This window comes from Mchenga conophoros, linkage group LG20, assembly GCF_057382185.1.
Source record: "Mchenga conophoros isolate Kocher_MC1m ecotype Shallow Benthic linkage group LG20, M_conophoros_male_GT1.1, whole genome shotgun sequence".
Lineage (NCBI taxonomy): Eukaryota > Metazoa > Chordata > Actinopteri > Cichliformes > Cichlidae > Mchenga > Mchenga conophoros.
This window is the reverse complement of record NC_140545.1, coordinates 12,465,330-12,479,288: the sequence shown is the minus strand read 5'-3', so window position 1 is coordinate 12,479,288 and position 13,959 is coordinate 12,465,330. Positions and strand designations below refer to the sequence as shown.

The 13,959-nt window shown below is 41.2% G+C and overlaps 1 protein-coding gene across 1 annotated transcript in view; it reads right to left on the bottom strand.

Moving 5' to 3' along the window:
* calcrl2 (calcitonin receptor-like 2) overlaps window positions 1-13,292 on the bottom strand; it is a 40,090-nt gene extending 26,798 nt beyond the window's left edge. Inside the window, exon 1 of the mRNA XM_085260085.1 lies at window positions 13,184-13,292. Within this exon, the coding sequence (XP_085116211.1) occupies window positions 13,184-13,233 (50 nt within the window). The 5' untranslated portion in view covers window positions 13,234-13,292. The remainder of the gene's footprint in view (window positions 1-13,183) is intronic.
* Between the last annotated feature and the right edge of the window lie 667 nt (window positions 13,293-13,959).

Below are 13,959 nucleotides of genomic sequence, written 5' to 3'. Positions count from 1 at the left end.
ATATGAATCAGTCCATTCACTGTCTGAACAGTTTTGTCATGTTACTTTTGCACTATTATGTTCCAGCACATGTTGTTATTACATGGCTTGATTAAGGTACACATTAGGCTGACATCTGGGCCAGCACAGGGCCAGCAGTGTGTTTGCAACTGGCCCTTGGCTGCACACAACTTACACATGGCCCACATACCGCAAAGAATGACGGCCCTTTGGTGGCCCAAATCAGGTTTACCAGAGGTAATCCACACATGGGCCAGCAAAGGACCACCAGTGTGTCTGCAACTGGTCTTGTGCTGGCCCATGTGTGGGCCACCTCTGGCAAACCAGATCTGGGCCACCAAAGGGCTGTTATTCTTTGCGGTATGTGGGCCATGTATAAGAACATTGTGTGGGCCAGATCGGGGCCATACCAATTTTGCTATGTGGGTAGGTGATGTACAAGTCATACAGTCTCAAATAATATGTAATAGAGACATGACTGGTATTATCACTTGAACTAACAAACATGTTATCCAGTGGCTGTAGATAGCAACTACAACTTTTTAGCCAGGGTTTAAAAAAAAAAAAAAATCCAATTAATTTATATAAATCATTTCACAGTGAGGAAGGTCGTTAACAAAAGACATAGCTTTTAAATGTCTGACAAGACTCGGCTCCCCAGCAAATTCAGTCTGTTTAAAGAACTCCAAACTTTCATCACTGGATCTGCAGGTAACTCTTGTTAAAGTTCAAGTGTTTGAAACCAGGAGAAGACTGCATTTGTGTGTTTGTGCATTGATTATTATAACACTCTTCTTTCTGGGTTACCAAAAAAAGGTTTTAGAGGTTTACAGATTTACAGATGGTACAAAACGCAGCTGCTTGGATTTTAGCCAAAAATTGTGAAATTTGAGCACATTACCCCAGTACTGAAATGTCTTCACTGGTTGCCTTGTCAGGTTCGAGCAGATTTTAAGTTCCTGTTGCTCACCTACAAGGCTTTAACCATGTCACGCATAGTGGCCACTACAGTGGACAGCTATCGTTGTGGACAGCTGTTTTCTTGTATTTGTGTCAGTGTTGATATACTTGCACATAAACCACTACACTGGACACTGATGTGTCAAATTCACAAGTCAAAACGTATGTTGTGCACCTAAGTGGACATGTAACCAACTCTTTGAAAAGTACATATTTTAAAAAATGAAGTTCAAAAATATTTTTTCATGCCTAAAGATGAATAAAAGTACTTAATAAAACAAATCCTGATTGAGGTTGTCATAATTCATGCATGAAAGGGTTAAAGCTAAGTTAAAGACCTACTTGGTCACCTGATCCTATGCGTCTTAATTTTATGCCTATTAGTTTTTAAATTGTTATCAGTTTTTAAATTGTAATGTTTTTTGTATTGCTTTTATTCACTTATCTTTTTTTAAATATTAAAATAGCTGTTCAGCACTTTGTTTAAAAGCGCTTTATAAATAAAGTTATCATTTTTATTATTAATGTAACCTCCATCAGAAGCCTATGTCACATCTGCTGATATTTTTGATTAATAAATGAATGAAAGTGCACATTTTTCCTTGCTTGAAGGTAGAACAAATTTCCCTGCCGTGGGATCAATAAAGTCTTATCTTATCTTATCTTAGACTATCAATTTTGATAAAATGTTTGCTTCTTGCTCAGAAAAGCAAAAAAAAAAAATTGGTTAAAAAGAAATTCCTATAATTTTCATGGGACATACTTGTTTTTTTTGCATGACTATATGGTCTGTACTACAGCTCACCAGCCGGAACTAATAAGAAATCCAAATGTTTTTGTTTTTGCTGTCCCAGAATTAGCTTTATTGGTTCTTTTACTCAGTAAAATGGACTGCAGATGTGGGGCGATCGTGGCTCAAGAGTTGGGAGTTCGCCTTGTAATCGGAAGGTTGCCGGTTCGAGCCCCGGCTTGGACAGTCTTGGTCGTTGTGTCCTTGGGCAAGACACTTCACCCGTTGCCTACTGGTGGTGGTCAGAGGGCCCGGTGGCGCCAGTGTCCGGCAGCCTCGCCTCTGTCAGTGCGCCCCAGGGTGGCTGTGGCTACAATGTAGCTTGCCATCACCAGTGTGTGAATGTGTGTGTGAATGGGTGGATGACAGGTTGTGTAAAGCGCTTTGGGGTCCTTAGGGACTAGAAAAGCGCTATACAAATACAGGCCATTTGCAGATGCTGCTGTGAAATAAAACGACTTTTTTTTTTTCCTCCACTGACCCTAGTGGTCATTATTGCATAATTGCACAATGGCTAATTTTGTATAAACTAAAATAGAATATTATTGTTAGCACATGTGTTATCAATTGCAGTATTGCATTTTTGCAGGGTTAAAGGAATTTCAACTGTAGGGGAAAAAAGCATTTTTGCCTTAAAAGCAGTAACTCGAGAAAGTTATTTTGGGAAGAATGCAGTTAGTTTGAGAAAATCCAGACCCCATGGGTATATATAAAAGAACAAAAGCTCAGACTGAAAGCTTAAATTAATTATGAAAACCCAATTTAAAAACTAACAGTCCTAAGAGCAAATAGCTGGCTGGAATTCTCACGCTGCTGTCAGCAACATAACAGAAAAAAGGACTGTGTAATTAAAAACTCTTCTTTGTTAGATAACTAAAACAAATGCCACTCAAAGCAACAATGAATGCACTCCACTGGATAAGAGAGAGTTTATCAGTGATAAGATAAAATACCACAAACACCATGGAGAACCAGAGGGAAGAAAAAGAAAAACTGGCCTTGATATTTATTTACAAGCCATATTTCAACTGTAGCTGAAAACTGTTCTGCACATCAAAGCTCTAATAAGCTCTACAGCTTGTTTATGTATCAATAAGTACTTAGAGTTAAATTTAAGTGCCAATATTGTTTAAATGTTTAAAAAACTATCATTGACCTAAACTTCCATTAACAAAAGTCTTTCAGACTACTGAGTGACTGTCTGAAAAGCATACTTAAAAGTGTAAACACTCCTCATTTTGTAAATACTTGAGCTTATATATTCATAAAGTGCTGTTGATGTTAACATTTCATTCTTACTTTTTGCAGGATGGAAGGACTTTAAGTTGCACGTACTGTAGAAGTTAGATATGGTAGAATCCAACCATAAAGGTCAACCTTCAGGGTCATAACCCAGATAACCCTGGAGGTGACGTAAGATAATAGGCGGGGGTGGTGGTGGTGGTGGTGGCTTTGGTTTGAATACCTCTCTTTTTTGAGTTCATTTAACTCACCAATGCGCAAGCAAAAGTGAATTTAATCTGCAGGGCACTTTATTTTCCCATGGGGTCCCATGAAAAACTGGGACTGCTGTGGAGGGCCCATTAATCATTCCCAAACACTAAAGCTACTGTGTCTACATTTTCAGGCACCTTATATGACTCTTCCATGTTTGACAGTTAGGGGTATGAATTTAATTTTCTGAAGGGGCCATATGACTGGGCCTGTTGTGGAGGGCCACACCAAGAGACTCCAAAGTGCACACAGAATACTTTTAATTTAATAACATTTCATAAAAGTACTGTTTAAACTCAAACCTTGAGGCAGAAAAGTAACTAGTAACTGTATCTCTTAGGGTTGAATTGTTAAATAAAGTGCTCATATACAGTAAATTTAGATTTGAATGAATTTACTTTGTTTCTAATAATGCTTACAGAGTCAAACAGGTATTTGTGGCTCATCCAGCTATATGTTGTTTTTTTTTGTTTTTTGTTTTTGCCTGTCCCATTTAGTTCTTTTGCCATCAGAATTGTTGTCTAAAGGCGAAGAAAGATGCCCAACGGATTTACTTTACCAAATTGACCATCCCAGCCTTGCCGTAATGGTCTATTTGATTCACCTTTTATTGTTTATTTTATTTATTTTTTATTTTCACTTGCTAGATACGGGACAGACTTGAATGAGGAAAAGAAAAGGGAAAAAGGAAGAGGGGGGGAAAACAGCAGAGAAGAGGGACGGGGATAAAGGGCAAAAAAAACAAAAACCAACTAAATAAGCAGACAAAAAAAATACATATATCAATCACCTGGATCACCTGTTGAGAAAGAAAAAAGAAAACAAGCAGAAGAAAACGAGAGTAATACAATAAACAACATCACGATGATATATGGGAATATAACAGTAAATACTAAATATTAAACATTATTGTGCAGCACGTAAGATCGACAGCGCACAGTGTGCTTTGAGGTAGGAGCCAAAAAGGGTGTAGTTTGTGTGTGTGAGCACCCGTGTGTACACCTGTGAGCATGGACGCGCTTGTTTTTAAAAGTAATGATCTGCTAGAGGGTGTGGGGGGGCCACTGCCCCGTCCTCCAGGGCATGAAGCAGGTATGGAGGAGATCAAAACTCCAGACATCCAGAGGCCAAGGAAGACCAACAGAGGGGCAGCCGCGCCACTGTCCCAGAAAGAGCTGAGGAGAGTCCCAGATGAGGGCTCACTCAGCAGCCACGGAGCAGAAGCCAGGGGGGTTGCAGTGACGTGCCCGTGAGCTCCGCCGGCAGCCAGCTGTGCCAGAGTGACCGAGCCCCAGGCCGAGAGGCCGAGGGCACCCCACCCCCGAAGTGGCCCGAGCAAGCCCCAGGCTCCAGGCCCCAATAAGCAGCCACCAAGGAGTGAGCCGGTGTGTACCTGGACGCCCATCCCCGCCCATCCAGCTATATGTTTTATTCAGCTCAGCTTCTCATGTTTTCTTATCTGCTTGATGTTTCTTAAATATCCAACATTTAAAGTGAGTTTTTTCCAGTTCCTTTCAGTAAGTTGCTCTCGAACACTATCTAGTAGGTCAAACTGTCACAGCTTCTCTCCCATGCAGGTCTACTGTGGCTGAGGAAGTGTCCCTCAGTGCATCTGTTCACACATTATTTTTATTTATTTGTATTTCACTGGGGGTGGGGTGGGCATCACAGAGCGGCAACACAAACCATAGTAATATGTGAGGGAAGGGAGACAGGAAGAATGGATCCTCTGTCATCCTGCACCAGCTTCCTGCCTGCTCTCCCCTTGCCACTTCTAAAGAGCCCAACAGGTTAAAAATAAGCCATTGTAATGTGTACACAAAGGGATATGGAAAGGACTTTTATAGCGGGGGGACACAGATAACATTCTCAAAGCTTCTTAATATAAAAACACTCAGTTCGGTAGGGAGAGGTGAGGAAGTTCATTTGCAGAATTATAAACTGAACAATGTTGCATCTATTCTGTCACCCTTTGTAGTTCAGTTTGTGGGTGTCGAGTACAAAGTAAAATGGGAGGGCAAGTTCGCTGTAAGTCACAACTTTGTTTAACATGCTAATATGTAAACATGCAATAAATCTACACAGTATGAAAGGTCTGCACCTTAGAACAACACGCAGCAACACTACACATGAGTAGTGAGCGAGAGGAGGGAGGTTTGGGGTCTTCACACACCCCTGTTCTCTGCTGGCCATCGGGGCGGGGGGGCTGGGAGGAGGTGTGGCCGTCCGATTGGGATCTGGGATGCGGGGCCTCCCTGCTGCTGCGGGCGCTCAGATACAGTGGGGCAAAAAAGTATTTAGTCAGCCACCGATTGTGCAAGTTCCCCCACTTAAAATGATGACAGAGGTCAGTAATTTGCACCAGAGGTACACTTCAACTGTGAGAGACAGAATGTGAAAAAAAAATCCATGAATTCACATGGTAGGATTTGTAAAGAATTTATTCGTAAATCAGGGTGGAAAATAAGTATTTGGTCACCTCAAACATGGAAAATCTCTGGCTCTCACAGACCTGTAACGTCTTCTGTAAGAAGCTTTTCTGTCCCCCACTCATTACCTGTATGAATGGCACCTGTTTGAACTCATCATCTGTATAAAAGACACCTGTCCACAGCCTCAAACAGTCAGACTCCAAACTCCGCCATGGCCAAGACCAAAGAGCTTTCGAAGGACACCAGGAAAAGTATTGTAGACCTGCACCAGACTGGGAAGAGTGAATCTACAATAGGCAAGCAGCTTGGTGTGAAAAAAATCAACTGTGGGAGCAATCAACAGAAAATGGAAGACATACAAGACCACTGATAATCTCCCTCGATCTGGGGCTCCACGCAAGATCTCATCCCGTGGGGTCAAAATGATCATGAGAACGGTGAGCAAAGATCCCAGAACCACACGGGGGGACCTGGTGAAAGACCTGCAGAGAGCTGGGACCAAAGTAACAAAGGTCACCATCAGTAACACACTACAACGGCAGGGAATCAAATCCCGCAGTGCCAGACGTGTTCCGCTGCTGAAGCCAGTGCATGTCCAGGCCCGTCTGAAGTTTGCCAGAGAGCACATGGATGATACAGCAGAGGATTGGGTCAGATGGTCAGATGAAACCAAAGTAGAACTTTTTGGTATAAACTCAACTCGTCGTGTTTGGAGGAAGAAGAATACTGAGTTGCATCCCAAGAACACCATACCTACTGTGAAGCATGTTCAACATCATGCTATGGGGCTGTTTTTCTGCCAAGGGGACAGGACGACTGATCCGTGTTAAGGACAGAATGAATGGGGCCATGTATCGTGAGATTTTGAGCCAAAACCTCCTTCCATCAGTGAGAACTTTGAAGATGAAATGAGGCTGGGTCTTCCAACATGACAATGATCCAAAACACACCGCCCGGGCAACAAAGGAGTGGCTCCGTAAGAAGCATTTGAAAGTCCTGGAGTGGCCTAGCCAGTCTCCAGACCTCAACCCCATAGAAAATCTGTGGCGGGAGTTGAAAGTCCGTGTTGCTCGGCGACAGCCCCAAAACATCACTGCTCTCGAGAAGATCTGCATGGAGGAATGGGCCAAAATACCAGCTACTGTGTGTGCAAACCTGGTAAAGACCTATAGTAAACGTTTGACCTCTGTTATTGCCAACAAAGGTTATGTTACAAAGTATTGAGTTGTATTTTTGTTATTGACCAAATACTTATTTTCCACCCTGATTTACGAATAAATTCTTTACAAATCCTACCATGTGGATTCATGGATTTTTTTTTCACATTCTGTCTCTCACAGTTGAAGTGTACCTCTGGTGCAAATTACTGACCTCTGTCATCATTTTAGGTGGGGGAACTTGCACAATCGGTGGCTGACTAAATACTTTTTTGCCCCACTGTATGTACCAGCTCACTCCCAGTGACTACTTGGCGGGGCCTGGTGCCTGTTGCTCGGTCAGGTCGGGTCTTACACTCCACCTCTCTGGGAACTCTCAGGCCCTCCAAAGGCCTATCTCCCCTCACCACACTCACACACACAACTGATGCCTTCAGGGGTCGGTGCGTTGGTGGTTCTTGGTGTCCGGGGCTGGGTGCTGAGATATGTACCAGCTCACTCCCGGTGACTACTTGGCGGGGCCTGGTGCCTGTTGCTCGGTCAGGCCTCTTCCGGGGCAAAGGGGGCCCTCGGGCCTCTGGGCCTGCGGCTCGGTTCACTCTGGCACAGCTGGCTGCCGGCAGAGCCGGCGGGCACGCCACTGCAGCCCCCTCTGGCTTCTGCTCTGTGGCTACTGGGTGACCCCTCATCTGGGGCTCTCCTCAGCTCTTCCCAGGAGGGTGGCACGGATGCCCCTCTCGCACTCTGGGGCCTCTGGATGTCTGGAGCTTGGATCTCTTCCATGCCTGCTTCATGCCCTGGGGGACGGGGCTATGGCTCTCTACATCCTCTAGCAGACCATTACATGGGGAAACCTTTTGAATACAAGCACGCTGATCCACACAGGTGTGCACACGGGTGTTCACTGTTCATAGACATAAACTACACCTCTATTGGCTGCTATTTCCAAGCACATTATGCGTTGTCGGTCCTGCTTGCTACACAACAACATTCAATATTTAGTATTTACTGCTGTTTACACTTAGCTAGATTAACGTGATGGTGTTGTGTTTAGTATGTTGCTCTGTTTTTTTTTGCTTGTTTTCTCTTCTTTTTCTCTCAACAGGTGATGTGCCCTTTCTCACTGTCCCTCTTCCCTTCTGTTTTTCTTTTCCTTCATCTTTCTTTCTCCCTTTCCTATCCCTCAGTCATGTCTGTCCCATCTGTTACAAGTGAAAATAAAATAAAATAAATAATAACAACAACAAAGGTTGATCAAATGGAGCAATACAGCAAGGCCGTGATGATCCATTGGGTATCCTTGTTGGTCTTCAGACAACAATTCTGACGGCTAAAGAACCAAATGGGACAGGCAAAAAAAAAGAAGAAAAAAATGAACAGTATGAAAGGTCAAACAAGGCCTCCTTTGTTGCTCATAACTTACATCACTAGAAAAATAAGCTATGTCGTAATTTCAAACAAGGAGGTACTAATTGAAAAAACAGACTATATGCAGCACAGAGCAGCTCAGCTAGTCCTGAACAGCAGCCCCGAGGTCATTTTTCTCACAAGTAGGCAGACGTTTACAGTAATTTGGAGTGTGTTTGGAGATATCAATACCATTACAGATTCATTTGTTTGCCTTAAGTAATATAACACACGTCACATAATTTTTATTATTATTTTTTAATAAACGGGAGGATGAGAAAGTCTATTTACCACATCTGCACTCATAGTTCAGTACTGTTCACAAACCCAGAAATAATTTCCATGAGCTGGCTTTACTAAACCTAATCATGCTGTGCAGTCACACAACAGAGGTTATCAACTTGCCAGTCACTTGTGGCCAGGAGCTTGTAAACATGGAGTGAGAGTGCACACTTCTTGTTCTATTTCTCACAAAGAGGAAAAAACTATAAACCTAAACAAATATGAGGAATAAGCGACAAAGCTGGTGAAGCCAAAGCCAGGAAGAAAAGCTGGCTCTGGCCAGACTGTGCCAAGTTGTGAAGTTGAAAGCCTTATCAATAACACTTCCCCTGCATTAACAAAAAGGTAGATCCCTCTGTAGTTACAATTCTGTGTTCCACTAAATTAATGTCTTTCTTAGATGTGTGCATGTAGCATGGATTACACTTGTCCTTAATATTGCAACCATGTTGGTGTTGAATGGTGAGTAGTTAAACAACTAACAATAAAAACCTGTACAACCTTATAGTGACAACCTGCACAAGTCTTTAGGGTTTTAATTAAGATTATATCTAAAAACATCTCATTAAGCTGCCTGTCAGCAAAAGATATGATTTTGCTGGTCTCTGAGTAAGCCACCTCTTAACGCTTAGCTTTGAAGAGAGTTGAATATCTCACTAGTTCTAACTAAACTGAATTGAAAATATTCTGAAAATAACTGCTTCATAAAAACCATTCATATTAAACCCGAGGTTACCTCGCTAGCACCCCACATCTTGCTTCTAATTTCAGAAATGTTTCCAAAAACACATCCTATAAAATGTTTTTCACTTGATTTGTAAGTCTGGCAAAAGTGGAAATATCTAGTGTATCTAGTATAGTGTCAATTCCATTGCATCCCCCCATATAACACTGCTTTTACATTCAGGTATTTAGCTTGCTAAGCAGATGGTTCCTTATTTTGTCTGTTGTTTGATGCAGCTAGTGAGAGCCACGAGACTCAACCATATGATAAATGTGTTTTGAAAAGCATCTACAAGCATCATGGCGGTTCAGAGTTAGGAGATCATTCTCAGTCTGTTTGTCACTATGTTTGAATCATTTCACATCATATTTGTATCTGATTCCATTTAATACTGATATTACGTAACAATGCTAACCCTGGATCCAGGCCGATCTGAGGACTCGTGTTTCTGTTTTCCCTTCTATGCAAAGAGATTTTCATTGATATGCTACTGAGTCATATCTGCATGTTATGATCTGTTTAGAAATGCTGACTCATTGCTATAGTTGTTTGTACACTGAAAAAAAATATTTATGCCCCAAATACTGACTTTAAATAATCTGATTACATTTCAGTTTCCCATGTTACATTAGTACAGTGTAAAATGTTGAATTTGATCAAATCTGGTCAAATGAAATTGACTTGATTGGTATTCAGTTTATACCAAGCGTATTTTCCTTAATGATTAGTTATTTGAATAAATGAACCTATAATTTTATATAATTAGTGCTTTACAGATTTTTGTGAGTGTATCTCTGTCCAGCTGCATCCAGAGGCATTTTGGTGCGCACTGGCTGATAACTCCCTTCAGAAATCAAAAGTGAACTGAAAAATTTCAGAGGTCTTTGCATTTCTGCATTTGTCTGGTGTAATTAAAAAAACAAAAAACAAGTTGAAAATGTGGAGCTACAAGGAAGACCCCTTGTGAATGCAGGAACAAAGTGAAGGTAGCTTCTTTCTTCTTTTGTCTGGCAATATCTACTCACACATCTTATAAGCAGCTGTTTGGAAATAGAAGACATATTTCCAATAGTAAACAAGTGAGAGTCACTTATAAAACCTGCTCACTAACCTGTTGCAGAACAACAAGAGCCAGCAACTAGTCAACACACAAGAGCCTGTTATGCAATAACCACAAGGAGCTTTAATTACAGGTCAAACAGGGTACTTGAACCTACCGGCAGGGGGTGATGGAAAGGATGCACAGCGCTTTCATAAAACAAATGCTTTCTACTTAGAGTGACCTCAAAGAAATATGATCTCCACATTGTAAAGTGATCCAGACAAAACGTATTGTTTGATTTAATACACTTTACAGTTGAGGCTCTGTGTTTGTTTGATGCTATGAACAACGGCAAGGTGTGCAGAAAGTGGTCTCTTAACATTATCTGATTCTGTAAATCACTTATGAGAGTCAGCCCACCAATACCACCAGGATTTACAGCCACCATGTTGTCCATGTATGACTTATTGGGAGCTTGGTTATGTTCCCATAGCTGGACCCAAAAATAGCTCCTGCAGCTTGGAGCTATGCCATGCGGTTCCTTTTTTGTTTCTTATTTATACTTTTTTGTCCCTGGGACCATAAAAGAAGCACAAGCAGCACGGACCAGTGAATAGAGGAAGTCTGACATCTTCTTAACTGCTCTATCCAACCAAACACAAGCGCTCCCACCTAACAGATTACTGCCAACACCCGTGGCTAATGATGACACAGAGGGAAGTTAAAACTAATAAAATGGTAAATATGCCAGGTTTAGCCATCCTTCCCATCTATCAGCCAGCGTGGGAGCAAGCACACCCTGACACAGTTCCCAGATATGGTCAGCCTGACACCATGTTCACTACCAAAGCATCTACTATGATTCTCCCCCCCCCCCCCCCCCCCCATTTCCCATATATCACACTAAAGTTCTTCTTTAGTTTCCCCTTGAGAATAAACAGACTCAGTCTTGTTCTTTCTTTCCTCCACTTATTCAACTTCCTAGGAAAAAGAAAATCTAATATAGCCATGTAAAAAATGGAATAATTCAAATGTGACATCAACAAGGTGGTTCCTGTTGTAGAAATAACCTTTAAAATGACCTTTATCTCTAAAGTTTTATAGATAACACAATCTAAAAAAAAATAAAAAATCCTATCTATGACTGAATGACAGGTCATCTTAGGCTACCTAACAACAAACCCTGCAACTCACCACCTATTATTAACATACAGCATGCAACCCAAACTGTCAGTTATCTACCACTGAGCCTAAAATAAGCTCATATTTTTATTTTTATTTCCTTGTTTTGTTTTATGTAGCAGTGGGGGGGGGGGGGGGGGGGGGGTGTCGGGGTCGGGCAGGGGGGTTTGTTGGCCTGTTTGTGTTATGAAAACTGAAAAGCCAGTTGGGGGTTGGGACCAAAGTAGCAGCTCAAACACCTATTAATACACTGATAGCCGCCTGGCAAGAGCAGGCTGTTCCACTCAGACACACACTAGAGTGCAGGGGTGCAAAGTTTCCCACAGGCACATGCAAAGTCCAGGAAACATCTTAGAGCATTCACACGAAATCAAGCAATGAGGTGGTCTGAAAGCTGAGAATGCACAGGTATGATGACTACACCTTGGCAACACTAGGTCGAGAGCACAGTGTTGAAGAAACTTAATTCGAATGGCAAATATAAGAAACAAATGCACAAAGCAAAACAGGAAACTGTTGTTGACATAAAAGTTTCTTGTAAAGTTTTGATAGAAATGTAATAAAACAAGTGAGAGTCACTTATACAGAGCATGTAATTCTCTATCGCTCTTTTTTTTTTAAACACACACACATTCAAAGCAGGTCCTACCAGTCTGCAGAGGTTTTCTAGTGATTGCTAATGTGCATGTAGAAGGAAATGAAAATCACCCGGGAGAAATGCAAATGCTAAGAGAAATAACAAAGCACTTGTCAGTCTGATGCGAACAACTTCGAGCAAGCTTGTGTGCACCTCTGTGTTTCCTATATTATTTTACTCTCTGTGCTGTTAAGTCAGACTGAATGTCAAAAGGAGCACTTGGGGATGCCTTCCTTAATTTGCGTTCTGTAATTAGTTTATCAACCGGCATTACTCAAGGATGTGAAGATTTTACAACAGCAATGTCAATTTCAGCAGAAATCCCTTCCCCACATTGCTTACTGCTTTAAAAAACTGTTCTATTAGAAGCCATCTAGCGTTTGATTGAATCTCAGAGTGCTCCTAATGACAGGAAACACTATCACCTCCCACTAAAGCACTGCTATATTGTCCATCTTTACTGTCAGATGTCATTTACTTTTCATGCTATGTTGACTCACTGCAGACTCCCTGATGTTGACCATCTGCCATCTGTGCTTCGCAGTAGTGAAGATAATCATGGCATACACTATTTTATCCCTCTGTATTCTATTCATATATTACTTAGAACTGCAACAGCAGTAGCAGCCAAGGAGTCAGCTCAGGGTGTGACCTTCCCTCAACTTGCATGAACCCTATATACAAAACCCCATAAGGGAAAAAAAATGTTAGAATCTTTTAATATTGCATAAAATGCTTTCAGTGAGTGTCAGCTACAAAAACCTTATTGTTCTCTATCATAATAAACATACTCGTAAATAGTTCTATTATTTTTTGTGAAAAAATACAACGTGCATGATTATTACTACGTGTTACAGACACCTTGTATCGGATTTACATGCCTACATCGTGGATTTTCCACAGTCATGGAGTAACTTTTCTTATGCATTGCATTGGTGCAGTTTTTCTTTTTCATAAGACACAACACGTTTGCATCTTGCGCTGTGTGGCCACAATTCAAGTGAAGGCTCATAAACATTGTAATAAGTCGTGCCCTGGACTGTTCCTAATGCCTGATGGTGAGATTTGTGGCTTACCTTTTCTTTGAGTTAGCTGTCAAACTGTCTTCTCCTCCAAATATCCCCATGCTTGCATGATCCGAACAGAGAACTGTCTCATGCTGTCTCTGTATCAACAGTGACCAAACCCGACCACCCCGCTATAGGAGTCAAGACAAATGTCATAGCGAATACTACGTTCCTGTTAGCACTTTCAAAATAAAGCATCTCTGAACTGAACTGACATATTTGTATTCATTAAGTGTATAGTACAATACATCCTATTTTACATTTATGTTCTATTTATTAGATTGTAATATCTATGAATTATAACACACGCAGTATGTAGTATATTAACCTATTGCAATATTAAATTTAGTAAGCTTTAGTAAACACTCTTCTCTTTGTCCCTACAGCTCTTTGTCCTCACCGAGGAGGTGACAACGATTACACAGTCAGCTATACAGCACAACACTTCCATCTGCCGTTTGTTGTTGGACCACCATCTGTAAATAGGAAACAGCCTCCATAAGAAATATTTCTAACCAAATTAGAAATATGACTACATTTAAAGTCAAATACAAAATATGTTGGTTATCAAGTAGTCTTTTGATATTTTTAATGGCATGTTAAATTTTACATTGTCAAGAGCTACATAGGACAGATTAAGATTGAACAGGAATTTCTTTTTGCACACAAGAGATTTGTGGATATTTTATTCTAACTGTATTTACCTAAGCCTATTTTCACTAAACACATCATAAACACATTTATGTATCAAGTTTGCCACAGAAGATGATGGATATCCTTCATAT